The sequence below is a fragment of the Olea europaea genome, chromosome 4 (genome assembly GCF_002742605.1).
Source record: "Olea europaea var. sylvestris chromosome 4, O_europaea_v1, whole genome shotgun sequence".
In the NCBI taxonomy this organism is placed as follows: domain Eukaryota; kingdom Viridiplantae; phylum Streptophyta; class Magnoliopsida; order Lamiales; family Oleaceae; genus Olea; species Olea europaea.
The window spans coordinates 3,070,728-3,085,541 of NC_036240.1; the positions used below are offsets into that span (position 1 = coordinate 3,070,728).

The 14,814-nt window shown below is 33.7% G+C and overlaps 3 protein-coding genes across 3 annotated transcripts in view; 1 reads left to right on the top strand and 2 right to left on the bottom strand.

The window, feature by feature from the left end:
• LOC111392398 (casein kinase 1-like protein 11) overlaps window positions 1–805 on the bottom strand; it is a 4,936-nt gene extending 4,131 nt beyond the window's left edge. Inside the window, exons 1-2 of the mRNA XM_023017742.1 lie at window positions 555–805; window positions 295–385 (exon numbers count right to left, since the gene is read on the bottom strand). Coding sequence (XP_022873510.1) covers window positions 295–385; window positions 555–805 — 342 coding nt within the window. The remainder of the gene's footprint in view (window positions 1–294; window positions 386–554) is intronic.
• A 3,242-nt stretch (window positions 806–4,047) lies between these two features.
• Window positions 4,048–5,887, top strand: LOC111393298 (60S ribosomal protein L14-2-like). The gene is made up of 5 exons (XM_023018759.1): window positions 4,048–4,161; window positions 4,285–4,386; window positions 4,829–4,958; window positions 5,040–5,152; window positions 5,624–5,887. The coding sequence occupies exons 1-5, from the start codon at window positions 4,159–4,161 to the stop codon at window positions 5,681–5,683; spliced, it is 408 nt and encodes a 135-aa protein (XP_022874527.1). The 5' UTR covers window positions 4,048–4,158; the 3' UTR covers window positions 5,684–5,887.
• Window positions 5,888–5,919: 32 nt separating this feature from the next.
• On the bottom strand, window positions 5,920–11,415 carry LOC111393297 (casein kinase 1-like protein 10). The gene is made up of 14 exons (XM_023018758.1): window positions 10,756–11,415; window positions 10,584–10,624; window positions 9,754–9,823; window positions 9,163–9,311; window positions 8,984–9,079; window positions 8,601–8,671; window positions 8,391–8,452; window positions 8,214–8,277; window positions 8,012–8,096; window positions 7,367–7,493; window positions 7,185–7,258; window positions 7,051–7,108; window positions 6,665–6,798; window positions 5,920–6,411 (listed from the first exon to the last, which is right to left on the bottom strand). Exons 1-14 carry the CDS (start codon window positions 10,829–10,831, stop codon window positions 6,145–6,147), a joined length of 1,374 nt encoding a protein of 457 aa, XP_022874526.1. The 5' UTR covers window positions 10,832–11,415; the 3' UTR covers window positions 5,920–6,144.
• Between the last annotated feature and the right edge of the window lie 3,399 nt (window positions 11,416–14,814).

Below are 14,814 nucleotides of genomic sequence, written 5' to 3' on the forward strand. Positions count from 1 at the left end.
TTTCCCCAACACTCAGTGACAGCCCGATGACCCACTCGAGCATATACGCGGAAAGCATGTACTCGTTACCTAGAAGCTGGAGCTACTGATACTCAATGGTAATGGAATGAAAGAACTCGGTGTTCGGTATTATTCGGCTTATGGAATGATTGTGGATATCTCTCAATTCGATCGTGCAACAAGTCCATGGCCATATCGATGTGCTACATCAAGGAAAATAAAGACATAGATACTTATTTCATTTACCAAATTAAACATAATGTATACGAAAAGTAACAATAACATTTCACTTACATCGTCGACGAGCCAAGCCCCCTGCGTGGTGATATCATGGAACCACTTGTATACGTCCAATATCGTCCTTCCGGCTATCATGTACGTGGCTCTGGAAATAAAATAGAAAAAATATTAAACGAAGTATATACGAGTTTTGGTAGTCTGCTAAATCATACAATACTTATCCGGGCAACATTCTTCGTCACTCAGCCTCGAATATTTTTCATTTGGCATGGTCGACCTCCCGGAACAAATTAGGGTACGTCCTGTCGACGAACCTCCTCCTCTTTGCATCAGCTATGAAGGGAAAGACGACGTACTGTGATGGCACTCTAGACGTCTTGCCGACCACCATCTCCGGCATGTCAACATCATGCTTTTTTACCTTATACACTGCCACCTCCTCCACTCCAGGGCTCTCCACCTCCTCCATCCCCTCATCTGCCACCGTCTCGCTCCCTGATGGGCCCCCTCCTTTGCCACTGCTCCCGTCCCATCGCGCTTCACGGATAACATAAATGATTCCCATGCATCATCATCATGCATGTACGACTATCGAAGACCCCCATCTTTATCACCCTCTCGATCACCTCCCCGATCACCGTCTCCGTCAACCCATCGCCTACCGGCTATATCACCTCGAATTGCTACAATCTCATCCTCAAGGTCCGCACAATGGCCATGCAGCACTCTAACATCATTCGACAAATCTTCGACCCTTCCTACCAACTGTCGTCCCAGATCGTCAACCCTCTCTATCATCTCTCAACGCAGCCTGTCGACCTACTCCGCTATAAATATGCTCAGATGGGCATACAAATCATCAAAATAGTACTCCTAACTATGTGCGAGAGATCCACGGGAAAGGTCTCTGAGTGGGGAGGTGGAAGAGATGCTTTCGGCGGAAGTGGTGATGCCCCCGGTAGAGGTGATCGTCGATCAACTAGATCACGCTCCTACACAAGCAACAACATTACAAATTATTAACTTAATCCGTAATTGTTAACTCATACAAAACGGTAATCAATAGATTTTATTCAATTCACTCACCCAATCTCGGTCGTGGATCGGATCGGACATCTGGTCATCTTGGGTATGCGAAACGTCTAATTCACGCACAAGACCCTAAGCCTCCTCCTTCATCGACGGCGTCAACTCAGTTATGACTTCAAGCTGACATATTGACATTTAAACTAGTTATCGATCATGTAATCAGATGTTAAATCACGCACAATATAATTACAAATGCATAATACTCACCTGAGGGGTCGTCGAGGATAGCTAATAACTGTTTCCCAGTGCCTCTAATCGAGATGCTCTCCAATGGCGCATCCGAGGGCAGCGTGTTTTCCCTCGCCTCGCAAAGCGGGCACCCAATAGGGGGACGGTCTCATACGCCCAGATCTGCAATATATACAATTATTATATACAAATTTAATATGAGAATAATTTTAACATTCATTATATTAACCATTTACCTGCACCGTCAGGGGCAATCCATAGGTGTCGTACTTACGCATGGCTCCCTTCGGCTTCGAGTGCGATCTAGTGAAGACGTGTATGATGTCATCAAAACATCTCCGGCCCCACGAATAGTCGTTGAAACTATCGATGTTGTCAACGATCTCCAGATGGAAGAGGTCGATCGTAGTCTTTTTGTGGTGACACCGCACCACGCTCTCAAGGATATAGACCAAACCTAACTTTAGTTTGTCTAACATCTGATCACACCTCCTGATTGCGTCGAACAACTGTGTAAGAAGCACAGTTCCTTGTCTCTCGAAGTAAGTGTCATGAAGCCTATTTCTTCTCTGAGTCCCATCACCAGCTGCTTCATCGCCCGTAATCTTTAATCCCATGATCAGAGCAAACTCGAACATCGAAAAACTGGTGACTTTACCACCAACTGCGAAGTAGAGGGCATCGTCGTCAACTGAACTCAGCAATCGACATAGAAGTGAATCACTAATTGACCCGAGTACTGCAGATCTTTCAATGGGTACAAGCACCACAGGAAAGACTGACGCAGCATATCTGCATGCTGATCATCGAGTAGCTCTAAAACAGCAGTGAAACTGTCAAAGCTACTATTCCACGTAACTTTACTTGGCATCTGTCTCAACTCTGTATCAAAATGATAATCCATCCTGTAAAAATTCAAAATGTTATAACATTGTACAAGTGATAATAGAATAAAGTATAATAACAGAAAAATTAGATAACGAAATTGTAACTACAATACGCAAGATGCAGCTTCATAATAATTAAAATCATCAATAATATAAATTTTTTTATCCTATTATCAATAATGTCAATTTTTTCCGATTATCAATATTTTTTTAATCAATTCAAGTTTAAAAAATATTTAAATTCGATGAACAAAAAGAATATTATTTATCAAAAACTAATAATAAAAATAAATATTAAATTTCAAATTAAATTTTCAAAAATTATTTCAAATTACAATTAAAAAAATAATTAAATTTGATGAACGAAAAGAATATCATCCAAAACTATTAATAAAATTAAAAGTAAAAAATTTATTTAAATTCGACAATAAATAAATTATTATTTATCAAAAACTAATAATAAAAATAAATATTAAATTTCCAACAATTATTTCAAATTACAATTAAAAAATTAATTAAATTTGATGAATGAAAAGAATATCATCCAAAACTATTAATAAAATTTAAATTACCATTACAATTAAATTTAAAATAAAAAGTTGAAATTAGAATTAAAAAAGTAATTTTAAAATTAATTTTAAAATAACAAATTTCTTTAAATTTAAATTATAGCTAAAATGAAAATTTAAATTTAAAATAAAATAAAAAAGTCAAAATTCGGATTAAGTAATTAATTTAAAAATAAATTCTAAATTAACAAATTTCTTTAAGTTAAAATTAAAATGAAAATGAAAATTTAAATTTAAAATAAAATTAAATTAGAAACTAAAATTAAATTTAAAAATTAGAATTAAAAATTTATTTTGAAATTAATTTTAAAATAACAAATTTCTTTAAATTAAAATTATAATTAAAAAATGTAAATTTAAAATAAAATTACAATTACAATTAAATTTAACATAAAAAATTGAAATTAAAATTAAAAAAGTATTTTTAAAATTAATTTTAAAATAACAATTTCTTTAAATTAAAATTATAACTAAAATGAAAAATAAAATTTCAAATAAAATTAAAAATTAAAATTAAAAAGTCAAAATTCTGATTAAATAATTAATTTGAAAATAAATTCTAAATTAATTTAATTTAATTTAGGAAATTTAATATTATAAAAAAATAAAAATAAACCGACTGCCTATTGACAGCCAGCCGACCTGCAACAGCAAAAACTTCTCCACTCGTCGGATTCCACCATTTCGACGACTTGAAGCTCCCCAAACACCAAAAATTGGCCAATACACTTCATCTATAGGCAAGTCTAACATAAATCATGCATTTCATGCCACAAAAATCATATTCCAATCAATAATCTAAGTAAAACTCAACAAAACTCAATAATGAAATTATAATTCCAAAAAACTAACATTTACAACTCTTATAAGCCGGCAACCGAAAGTTCTTTGGTGAAGGAGATGTATGGACGATCGACTGTCAGTGAATATGATTTTCCTTTCCAAACCGTTGAGAGAGAGAGAGAGAGGAAGATGGAGAGGTATTTTTGAAAAAAAATGTATTTAAATTGTATTTTTTTTTTTTTTTAATCAGTCAAAGTCAATAAGGACGGTGAAAGGGTCATTTTCACTTATTTCCTCCAAAACCCTAGCAATGCTATAACTCCATTACAAATCGTAAATTAAACTGTCAATTACATCTCCAGCCTCTCCCTGCACACAGTTCACGCAGAGATTCCCCGAAAATGGTGAGGCCCTCAAAAAATTTATGCCCTTGATCATTTTCTATACGATCCCTCTGTATACATTTGTTTAGAAAGTTTCAATTTCTCTGCAATGTAAATGATTTTTGGGTCGTTTCTTGTTTGTAGCCGTTCAAGAGGTATGTTGAGATAGGAAGAGTGGCCCTTGTCAACTACGGCAAAGAATATGGCCAGCTTGTCGTCATCGTTGATGTCATCGACCAGAACCGGGTATGTCTAACAATATTTTCCTTTGATTTATGCGTTAAATGCATTTATGCTTTTAGTTCATTTAATTGGATTCTTTTGTGTTTAATCTAGGTCACTTTCTGTTATTTATGTCATTCGCATTGTTGTTTTTTCAGCAATCTTTGCTGCACTGTGTGGATATAAGTTAGTGGATTTGACTATGTTATTTGGAATAATACATTTTTCAATAGATTTGATTATTGGATTTGGACTATATTAACTGTTTGCACTCGTAATTTGGTTAAAGAACTGAAATTCATGAATCTTTTTTGCTGCATGTTCTTTATAATTTATCTTATACCAGTGTTGTTGATAAAATCCAATAAGAACTGACATTATGGTTCTTCAATCTTGTTTTTGTGTTCGTAAAATGAAATGAATCTTGCCTGACTCTATGCATTTTAAACCGTTTGCTTAATAATAGGCTCTAGTGGATTCACCGGACATGGTTAGGAGCCAAATGAACTTTAAGAGGCTTTCTCTTACTGACATAAAGATTGACATCAAAAGGGTTCCGAAGAAAAAGACTCTTATTGCTGCTATGGAAACTGCTGGTTGGTGTTAAATTTAGAATACCTCACTCTGCATTGGTTATATTGTTCTGTGAAATGATACTTTATGACCTTATCTTGCAGATGTCAAGAATAAATGGGAACACAGTTCCTGGGGGAGGAAGTTGATTGTGCAGAAGAGAAGGGCCTCTCTAAATGATTTCGACAGGTTCAAGCTGATGTTGGCAAAAATCAAGGTCGGAATTGTCTTGACAAGAGTACCTTTTATATTAATTATTGTGTGCGCTCTCTGAGAATAGATAAAAGGGAAGTACTACTTCGAGCGGTAGATGCTAGCCAATGGTAGCTTCCATAGAGAAACTGAAGTAAAAGTAGAAGCCCTACCAAACGCACCCTAATATCCTTTGGAAGAAATGTGGAGAACAAATAACAGAAACGCCACTTAAATGATGTTGAATAACACACCCATTTAAATAATTTATCTCCAAGTGAACGGAAGTAATACTTCACGCAGTAGATGCTGCAAAAAACTAATTTCTCCTAGCTTTTATCGTAAATTACAATCTAATACTTAGGTGATCAAATAATTACTGTAATAGTTTCCAGTGTATGTTGCTATATAATGTGCTTGTGCACCCAATACTTGCTTTACAATTTTAACATTTGACTGCTGGTGGTGCTGATCAACTAACATTTTGATGCTGCAGAAGGCTGGCATTGTGAGGCAGGAGCTTGCAAAGCTAAAGAAAGAGACCGCAGCAGCATAAGAGTTATGTCCACCCAAGTTACGTGTGTCAAGATTTTGTAGTAGGATTTTGGAAGGCCTTTTGTTTTATTGATCTGAGCTTTACTTGTTAATGAATGTCACAAGAAGAGAACCATCAAATTTTGATCTTGCTCTTCACGCCTGTTTCTTATCTTACTTTTGACGCCTGTTGCTCATTTACTGTGATAGTCGTTCCTGATTTTTCTGCATTGGTTTTTAGGAACAAAGGCTCTGTGCTTTAAAGACAACATGGAGGGTTTCATATTATAAACAAATATTCCATGTGATGAAAATTACTACACATGAAACTCAATACTTCCTTGGATGAGAATTATGCATTACAACTTACAAACAGGAAACAAAATGGGGATACGACACAATTCCACATTTACAAAGAGTACTATTTATGCAAATAAAAGATTTCCTTCACTTGGAATTCAACGTTCAATGAAAACCATAGGCTTACTTCCGGATCGAGAGGAAGTCGAAGCTTCGAAGAGGATCACTGTGAGTGCCTTTGGTAACTGCAGTACGAGAGAAGGCAGATGATTTAGGTTCAATGACGGGTTGAATTCTTTGTGTTGTAGAGACGCGGCCACTGCTCGACATCAATCTACTTGAGTGGCCTTCGGTGGGTCCACCAGAGGAGCTTGGTCTGCTGCTCGAAATTGCTGCTCTCTTTGAAGCGCTGCCATTTCGAGAAGTTTGGACTCTTTCTAAATCGGGTTGCTGCTTGTTAGAAATCATAAGAAACCTTTCGGTAAGAAAGTTGACATGAGAAAGTGATACACAAGGGGAGCTTACTATTAGAATAAGTGCACGTTTGGCTATGCTTAGAAGTTTGAAAATTGTAAATATATTACTAAGAAAGTAATTTTTTTAGCTACAAGAAATTTTTTTAAAAGTTTTACATGCTTAAAAGGTCAGCCAAACCATGCTCTGAAACCTAATTTTATCATGGGAATGGGAAAAGATAAAATACCACATCCTTGGATGAAGGTGCATCTTCTGATGCCCTGTGTCTTGAATGTTCACCATGACGCCCTGAACCTGCAGGGTTCCTCCTCGAAAAAGCTTCAACAGCACCCGAGAATCTATCTCGAATATCTTGCCCCACTAGATGAAACAACCAAATCATAAGAGAATATCAATAAATCTACCAATCACTATTAAAATAGTAAAGAAAACAGAAATGTTACTTCGAATAATGTAAACAGTTCCAAAAAAAATGAAACAACTAAGTACTTGGGACATATAAAATGCAGAAAATAAGGATTCACTCAAGCTCATTCATAGTTAGTTCGTAAGTTCACTTAGATATCACAAAAATCTTCAGTTTCAGGTATTATTTCTGCTAAACACATGTACCAGATGTTTTTAATGGTCTTTCACAAGAAGTTCCAGCCCCTGCATTGCCACTGGGATTCTGGAACCAAAGGCATGAATTAGTATATTATCCTCGAAAAAAGATGAAACAAACTCTAACGTGCGCAAGCACTTACTCTTGCTTTAGAATTGGTGCCAATCTGAGGATACTTCAGTATTGTCCAATCAAAAACATAATCAAATTGGTAACCTGTGGAGATAACAAGTCATGAAGCGGATATTGCAACATATGCCTGCTTAAATACAAAGTACTTGAGAAGGAACTCAACAAGAATTACATAGTTCTAGTACTTGTTACCTTCGCGAATAAACAAGTCCCTAAAAAGCCTCTTCAAATAAGAATAATCTGGCTTGTCCTCAAATCTTAATGATCGGCAATAATGAAAATATGATATGAACTCAGATGGATATGATTTGCATAATACCTGTAAAAAATTTTAAAATCATGTGAACATTCAGCCACTGTCACTACTAAGTGATATAACAAAGGGGGACCACCAAATTCAAAGAGGTTGTGCTGGGATGAAAACGATGGAAAGATTTAGCATACAGGAATAGAGGAAAATAATAGTTAATGAAAATAAACAAGAATCAACTCCATCAAATTAATGATACAGACAGTGGAAAATAAAAATCTTTATGCATCTTATATATGAATTTGTTGAAATCACAATTTTTATAATAATAGAACTCTTCATCATACGTGAAAAATATCGACTGAGTTCATATATGGAGGACTAGTATCAGCATGGAAATCAAGTAGATGTAAATCATGAGTTGAGGTCGGTTTACAAGGCAGGAAAATTAATCAAATCTACTGTACTAAGTACCAAGACATTTAAGTTAGTGTTATCAATGAAGCAATTCAAGCACGCTTTGGAAAACATGCAAGTTTCGAACAGGGATATCACCTAAAAAAATATGTACATAGCGTGATGGGTACCTCTACCGGAGTTAACATCTTCTTTTCACTAATCTTGTCATATTTCTGCTTTTTGTTGCCAGCTTTCAGTCCCTGCCAAGGAAGGCTGAGATAGGAAAAAAAATGTAGAATATTTTAGAAATTGCAAAATTTTTAAACAATAGTTAACTAAAGATTTAGAACAGGTATACAAAATGCCTAAAAGTCATTGTATGCTACCGACCTTCCTCTCAGAAAATACATAAGGACATAACCAAGAGATTCCAAATCATCCCTTCGGCTTTGTTCTGCAAGCGAAGTTAAACGTGAATTAAATAAACTGAAATAGATAGAATAGAAGTCTTAGACAGCATCTGTTTCTGATTAGGAACAATGTAGAAAAATATGGTGCATCATTTACCAATTCCAAGGTGCGTATTAACACTGGCATAGCGAGCAGTACCGGTGAGATTCTTGTTTTCCCTGCAAAAGAATATTAAGAACTTAGCACAAGAAGTATATCAAAGGCGATGACTAAACAACTGTGTGGAAGCATCAGGTATATGACATGACCTTTATACGTATCCCTAGACCATGACTTTAAGCTAGTGAGCACATACACAAAAGGTACCTGTATGGTATGTGCTTGTGAGTCTGCAGGTCCCTATATTTTTTGGCAAGACCAAAGTCAATGATGTAAACCTGCAATTAATGCTAGGAACTGTCGTGACAACACATACCACCATCATCCCAAATGAATTCCAATTCAAAATTTATACAATATAATTATAATTAAATGAAAAATACAAAATCTATGATATATGACAGAATAAAGAAAATTTCCATCCTTTTCCTCATTGAAATGCTGGATCCAGATTCCTGGAGGATATGAATACCAGGGTACAAAAAAATAGGTATATTTGATAAACTGAAAATAAAATACTTGACAACCAGCTTGAGCATGCTCATATAATTCAAAAAAAGAGTAAGACCATGAATGATTGTAACACTTACCCGATTTGCTTTGCGTCCTAAGCCCATCAAAAAGTTATCAGGCTTTATATCACGGTGAAGAAATCCTCTTGAATGCATGTATTCAATTCTATTAATCTGAAGTAAAATTGCAGGTGGGTTATTCTAGCAACAGTTGGCAGCTAGAATCATAGTCTATAGGAAACAGTTTAAATCCTTACTAATTGATCTGCCAGCATTAATACAGTTTTTAAGGAGAACTTCCTGTTACAATAATTGAACAGATCTTCCAGACTTGGTCCAAGTAGGTCTATAACCATTATGTTGTATTCATTCTCAACTCCAAACCACTTCAGGTTGGGAATTCCCGCTGCGATGAGAGGAAAGCAACAACAGAGAGATTAATAAGTTGGAAAAAGATATTGTTTTATAATCATATTTCATCTGGAACAGAAATAAAACAGAAACCAAAACAGTAGTATTCCTATCATCGTAAAGGTACAAGTTTAAAAAAAAAAAAAAAAAAAAAAAAAAAAAAAAAATCAAAATTCAAATCATCATTTAACTCCATAGTTTATAAAGCTAGAAGAGCAGGTTAATGGTTCAGTTCTCCTTTGATTGCAAAATAATTTTTGCGGAAATATGTAACATGTGTCGAGAATGGCTAAGGGTTGCTGAAATATGCTGCTAGAAAAAAAAAATATCACAGCATCAAATTATAGAAACTATTGTTAATCAGAATGCTGTTAGCCATAACTTATTTCCCATCTTATCCAGAATTGCAAATGAGAGAGAGAGAGAGACTGCCTTACTTCCTCCTTGGAGAAGCAAATAGACTTTTGACTCATAGTGAAGTTGAGGGTGCTTGGTCTTCACAGATTCCTGGTAATTGCAGTAGTTACAATTAAAAATAATAATAATAATAATAAAAAAATAATAATAAATTTATAAGTGATTATCATAAAATTTTATAAAAAATACTTTTAACTTGTATCTTCTCAAGTTTTACGCTATAACTTGCATCTTCTTCACGAGTGTTTAGAGATTTTTATGAGTCAAACCTAAGTAGTCATATTGAAAAGCATTATCTTCATAACTAAGAAAGATGCACGTGATGACTACTAATTTCTCCACGTATCAAGAAAAGAAAGGTTTAGTGTTTACAAGTTGGTCACAGTTTGCCACAGCATACAAGTTCACATTCTAAAATGTAGTAGTTACGAAAAAAATGGTCCATGATCAAATTTCATGTACAGGTTAGGATTTCGTTGTTGTTAAGCTGAAAGTTTGTTGCCGTGGTTGACAAACTTCGCTAATTGTCCTACAAAACGAGAGGTTGAACTAAATTTGTTCATGCATCTCTATTATTCTTGTTTCATCCAAATTATTTTTTCCCACTACATGCAGGATTATAAATTTTATATAGTTAAGAAATTTTAAGTAAAACCATAGATCCAGTATCATTAAAAAAAATACAAAAATGCTTCAAATGTTGATAATACAATGAAAAGCCCATTATACATGACACATTACACGTTATCAAATAAATCAGTCCAAGGGAATGAGTTGCCTGGACCTTAAACAACACAAGCAAGACCAATGACAGATGTAAAAAAATAAATAAATAAATAAATAAGCATACCAGCTTGACGCCCACTTCTTCCCCATTTAGTAGGTTCACACCTGTGTCAATGATGCATAAATGATCCAACAAGATGAACAATAATCCCTTAACAGTAACATAAAAAGACCAAAAGTAAAATAAAAATAGACTCATTTAATTAACAAGTCTCATGTATAAAGAAAAAAATTACCTAAATAGAGTTCACCAAATGAACCACTCCCAATTTTCCTCCCAAGCTTAAATTTTCCACCCACAGCATGCTCCATGGAAATTGATTTAATTCAGTAATTCCCCAAACTCCAATAGCACCCCCAACGTAATTTCTTTTCTCCAATTTCAACGGCAGCTCAGGATGAAAAAAAAGAAACCCAGATTACAGCCGATGAAAATCCAGCAATTAGGATAAAAATCCTCCACCTCCCAAAAACAAAATTTCCAAAACGTCACCGTCCCCCACCCTGGATCCAAGAAATCAATTGATCAAAAAGTTTCCCTTTTGATTCTTCAACTACATACTTGAACGTATACAGAAACTCAAATCAAGAAATTACAATCAATCCTCATTGATCGAAAAATTACACGCAACCATACAATTTCTAAACAGATATTATTGAAATTCAGAAAGTGACTGTTTCTTTGTTTAGTTTCTACAAAGGAAGTGGGATTAGTTGGAGTACGATGATTATGGGGAAGAAATTCGGGGAGAAAAATGATCTAGAATTGGGGTAGTAGAGCGAAGGAAAAATAAAAGGAACTGAAATAGTTAAGGGAGAAAAACAGTGGTATGTATGGTTAAGAAAGAGCAAACTGGATATGGGGCGTAGAGGGTGCGTGAGTGGGGGCAGACATTCAGATTGATGACATAGCCCATATTTTTATTTCAACCTCCTTACATTGTTAGAAATATTTGTCACATTTTTTGACATAATATCACGTAACATCTTATAAAAAAACAGTAAATTTTTACATCCAATCATACTCTATCAACAAATCATATGTCAAAGAACCTGACAACATTTTCTGGTAAAATGGTTTAATTCTACATCATTTTTTTTAAAATATAACTCTTTAATTCTCAAACTCAATTTAATTTTACAATAAAAATAATTTGCACTTAAATTTTTCCAACTATTTAATCACATTCAATATCCAAAACATCATAATTTTCAAAATAGTGACCATCAATGGGAGTATAGTACTATATTCCAAATTATTTTTTCTCGAGTAATGTTATTATTGTATACATAATACCGTACATATATATAACACAAAAGAGAGAAATAAATAAAATAAACTTGATGATTATAAGAGTAATATTATTCATCATTATCGGTCCAGATGATAATTACATGGTATTAAATGATATATTCATTTAAGTGTAAAATCACATGACTCATTTATTTAATTAAACATATAAAGTGTAGCTACTTAAATTGGCATCTATCACCATCCGGTGTTAGATAATATTATTCTTATTTTATTCTTTCTCTCGTTAGAATTTAGTTGAGACCCTGAAGTCTATGGGAAATTTAATTGGGAGTTGTTAGTGAGAATTGAAGAAATCTTGAAGGAGATCAAGATGGATAAGGAGAATGTTTTCGCGATTTGGCAATAGTTTGGACTCATTTTTCAACTCAAGTATTCCATTATTGGCTTTTTTTTGTTACGTTAAGACTTCACTTTATATTAGACTCTTCATTATATATTCTCTTAGTGTGTTGGGGATTTATTTATTTATTTATTTTTAATTATAATATGCAGGGTACAACACTTATTGATATTTACTAATTGTCTGACTTATTAGTTTGGTATTGAGAGATCATTTGTAATCATCCATTTTTTAATTAGTGAATTCTCCCCTTCAACCTGTGATTTTTTTCCCAAATTGGGTTTTCACTTAAATCTTGAGTTTGTTGTTATTATTTTCATATTGCCTATTGTTGTTTTTCGTAACAAAGTAATATCATAACAAATTAGTATTGACTCGTTTTTTCTATCAAACGGTATCGGAGTTAGGTTCAACAGTTCCTAGGAGAAACAATTCGATTTCGTATTAGAGCAAGGTTTGATCAATTCAAATCGAGGTTTGATTTTTCGACACGACAAGTATCAAGTTCGATATTCCTACTTTTGGATCGTAACACCAGATTTTTGTCTAGACATTGGAGGAGAAGCAACATAAGGATTGAGTTATGATAAAGGGGCAGAGAAGGTCCTAGTTATATGCCTTACAGGATTCTATAATCACATTTGATGCTACGGTCACTAAATTGAAGAAAAGAGATACTAGACTTTAGGAAATTTGGTTATTTACGCTTTGATAAGCATTAACTTGGGTGGAGTTAGTTATGATCTTGTTGCTCATGATGGTAAATAGAACAAAATTTGTTATTCGGACGGAGTTAGTTATGATCTTTGTTGCTCGTAGTGATAATTCAAGCAAATTTGGTACTCGAGTTAATCTTATTGATAAAAGTAGTGCTTGTATTCAGTTGACATTTATTGAGTTTGCCCTTAGGGGTTTTAGTGGAAGAAGTGAAGAGTTTTGTTGGAGATTTTTTGTTTAAGAGTTAAATTCTATTCCTTGTAGTGAAATTTGTTTTCAGGCGGAAATTTTTGTTGAAAATTGAATTTTTGTTTCTTGTAATAAAATTTGTCTCAAGGTAAAGATTTGTTAGAATTTTGGGTGTGAGCCGGATTATATTGGAAATTTAATTGGGAGTTGGAGGTGTGATTTGAAAAAGTCTAGAAAGAGTCCATGGCAGATAAGAAGAAGGTTAGTGATTTGACAGTGTTTGGATTTCCATTTCAACTCAAATACTCTATCGTTGATTTTACCTATATTATTAAGACTCCACTTTATATTAGGCTCTTTATTGTATTATATTATCCTAGATTGTTAACGAATATTCTTTGATTATAAATATGCGATGTATAACTAGGGATGATAATCAGGCTTGGGCTGCTCGTGGCTCGGCTAGAAAGAAGCTCAAGCCAAGGCTCGGGCCAAGCCTCATTTTTTGGAGTTGGCTCGAGCTAGTATTAAAAAAAAAAAAATTAGTTGCCTATTTGGTAGCTAAAATACAGCAAAGAGGTATATTAAAAAAATTCAGAAATTGAGCTCGGCCCGACTTGGCTCAGCTCGATAAGGCCCAAGGCAAAAGCTCGGGTTGAGCCTTAATATTTTGGCCGAGGGCAAAAAAAAAAAAAAAAAAACTTGTTCCGACTCGACTCAACTCGTTAACATCCCTTTGTATAACACATATTAACATTGAACAATTATCCAACTTATTAATTTGGTCCAGATAAATCCTTCATAATCCTCCATTATTGAATTAGTGAATTTCCCTCTTGTGCTTGTTATTTTTTTTTTCCCGAAATTTGGTTATTGTTGTTATTATTTTCATACTTGCCTATCCTCATTTTTCCTTACAAACTAATATAATCACAAATTGGTATTGGCTCTTATTATAAAATCCCTCTCCCATGTTATCCATTTGTACACAGTAATGTAGGAATAGCTTTACTTTTCTCTCTCTCTCTCCATCAATCTATGAATAATTTTATAGAAGTGGCATTATCGTAATTACAATTTTTTGTGACTTATCAATTTAAAGATTTTAATGAAAAACTTATAAAATTTGATCTCGGCCTCAACCTCAACCTTGACCCTGACCCTTTGGCCAATAGGAACATTCCTATATACATAGCCCCTCTTGTCAAGATAGTCTTATTCCTTCTTGAAAATAGAATATGAGTATTCACTATTAAAAAAAAAAAAAAAGGAAATTTTGTTTTATCATTTGTTATTTAAAAAATGAATAATTATATTCACACCACAGTTTTGATTAGTAACACAATATTTTAATTACAAGAAAATTTTTAAGTTTTACTTCTTTTATACTTGGATTTTGTTATTTGTATATAAAAATAGTACATAAACGATTACCGAAAATGATGTAGAGGGAAAAGAATGGATGAAAAAGTTAGCTGAATTTTAAATTGTCAAATGATAGAGTGCCATATGAGTATTATGTAATCTCTTATATAAATCTTGATGTAGATATAGCAATTTCCTTTATACTTGTATTATCAACTTTTTCCTTCACATTCTTATCTTTAACATTGAATTAATTACTCCAACATATTTTATTTTTGATGAAGCAAATATTCTGTCTTCGTAATTCGAAATAAGCAACAACCGCCCAATCACTATTGAATATTAATCTAATCTCTCTCTCTCTCTCTC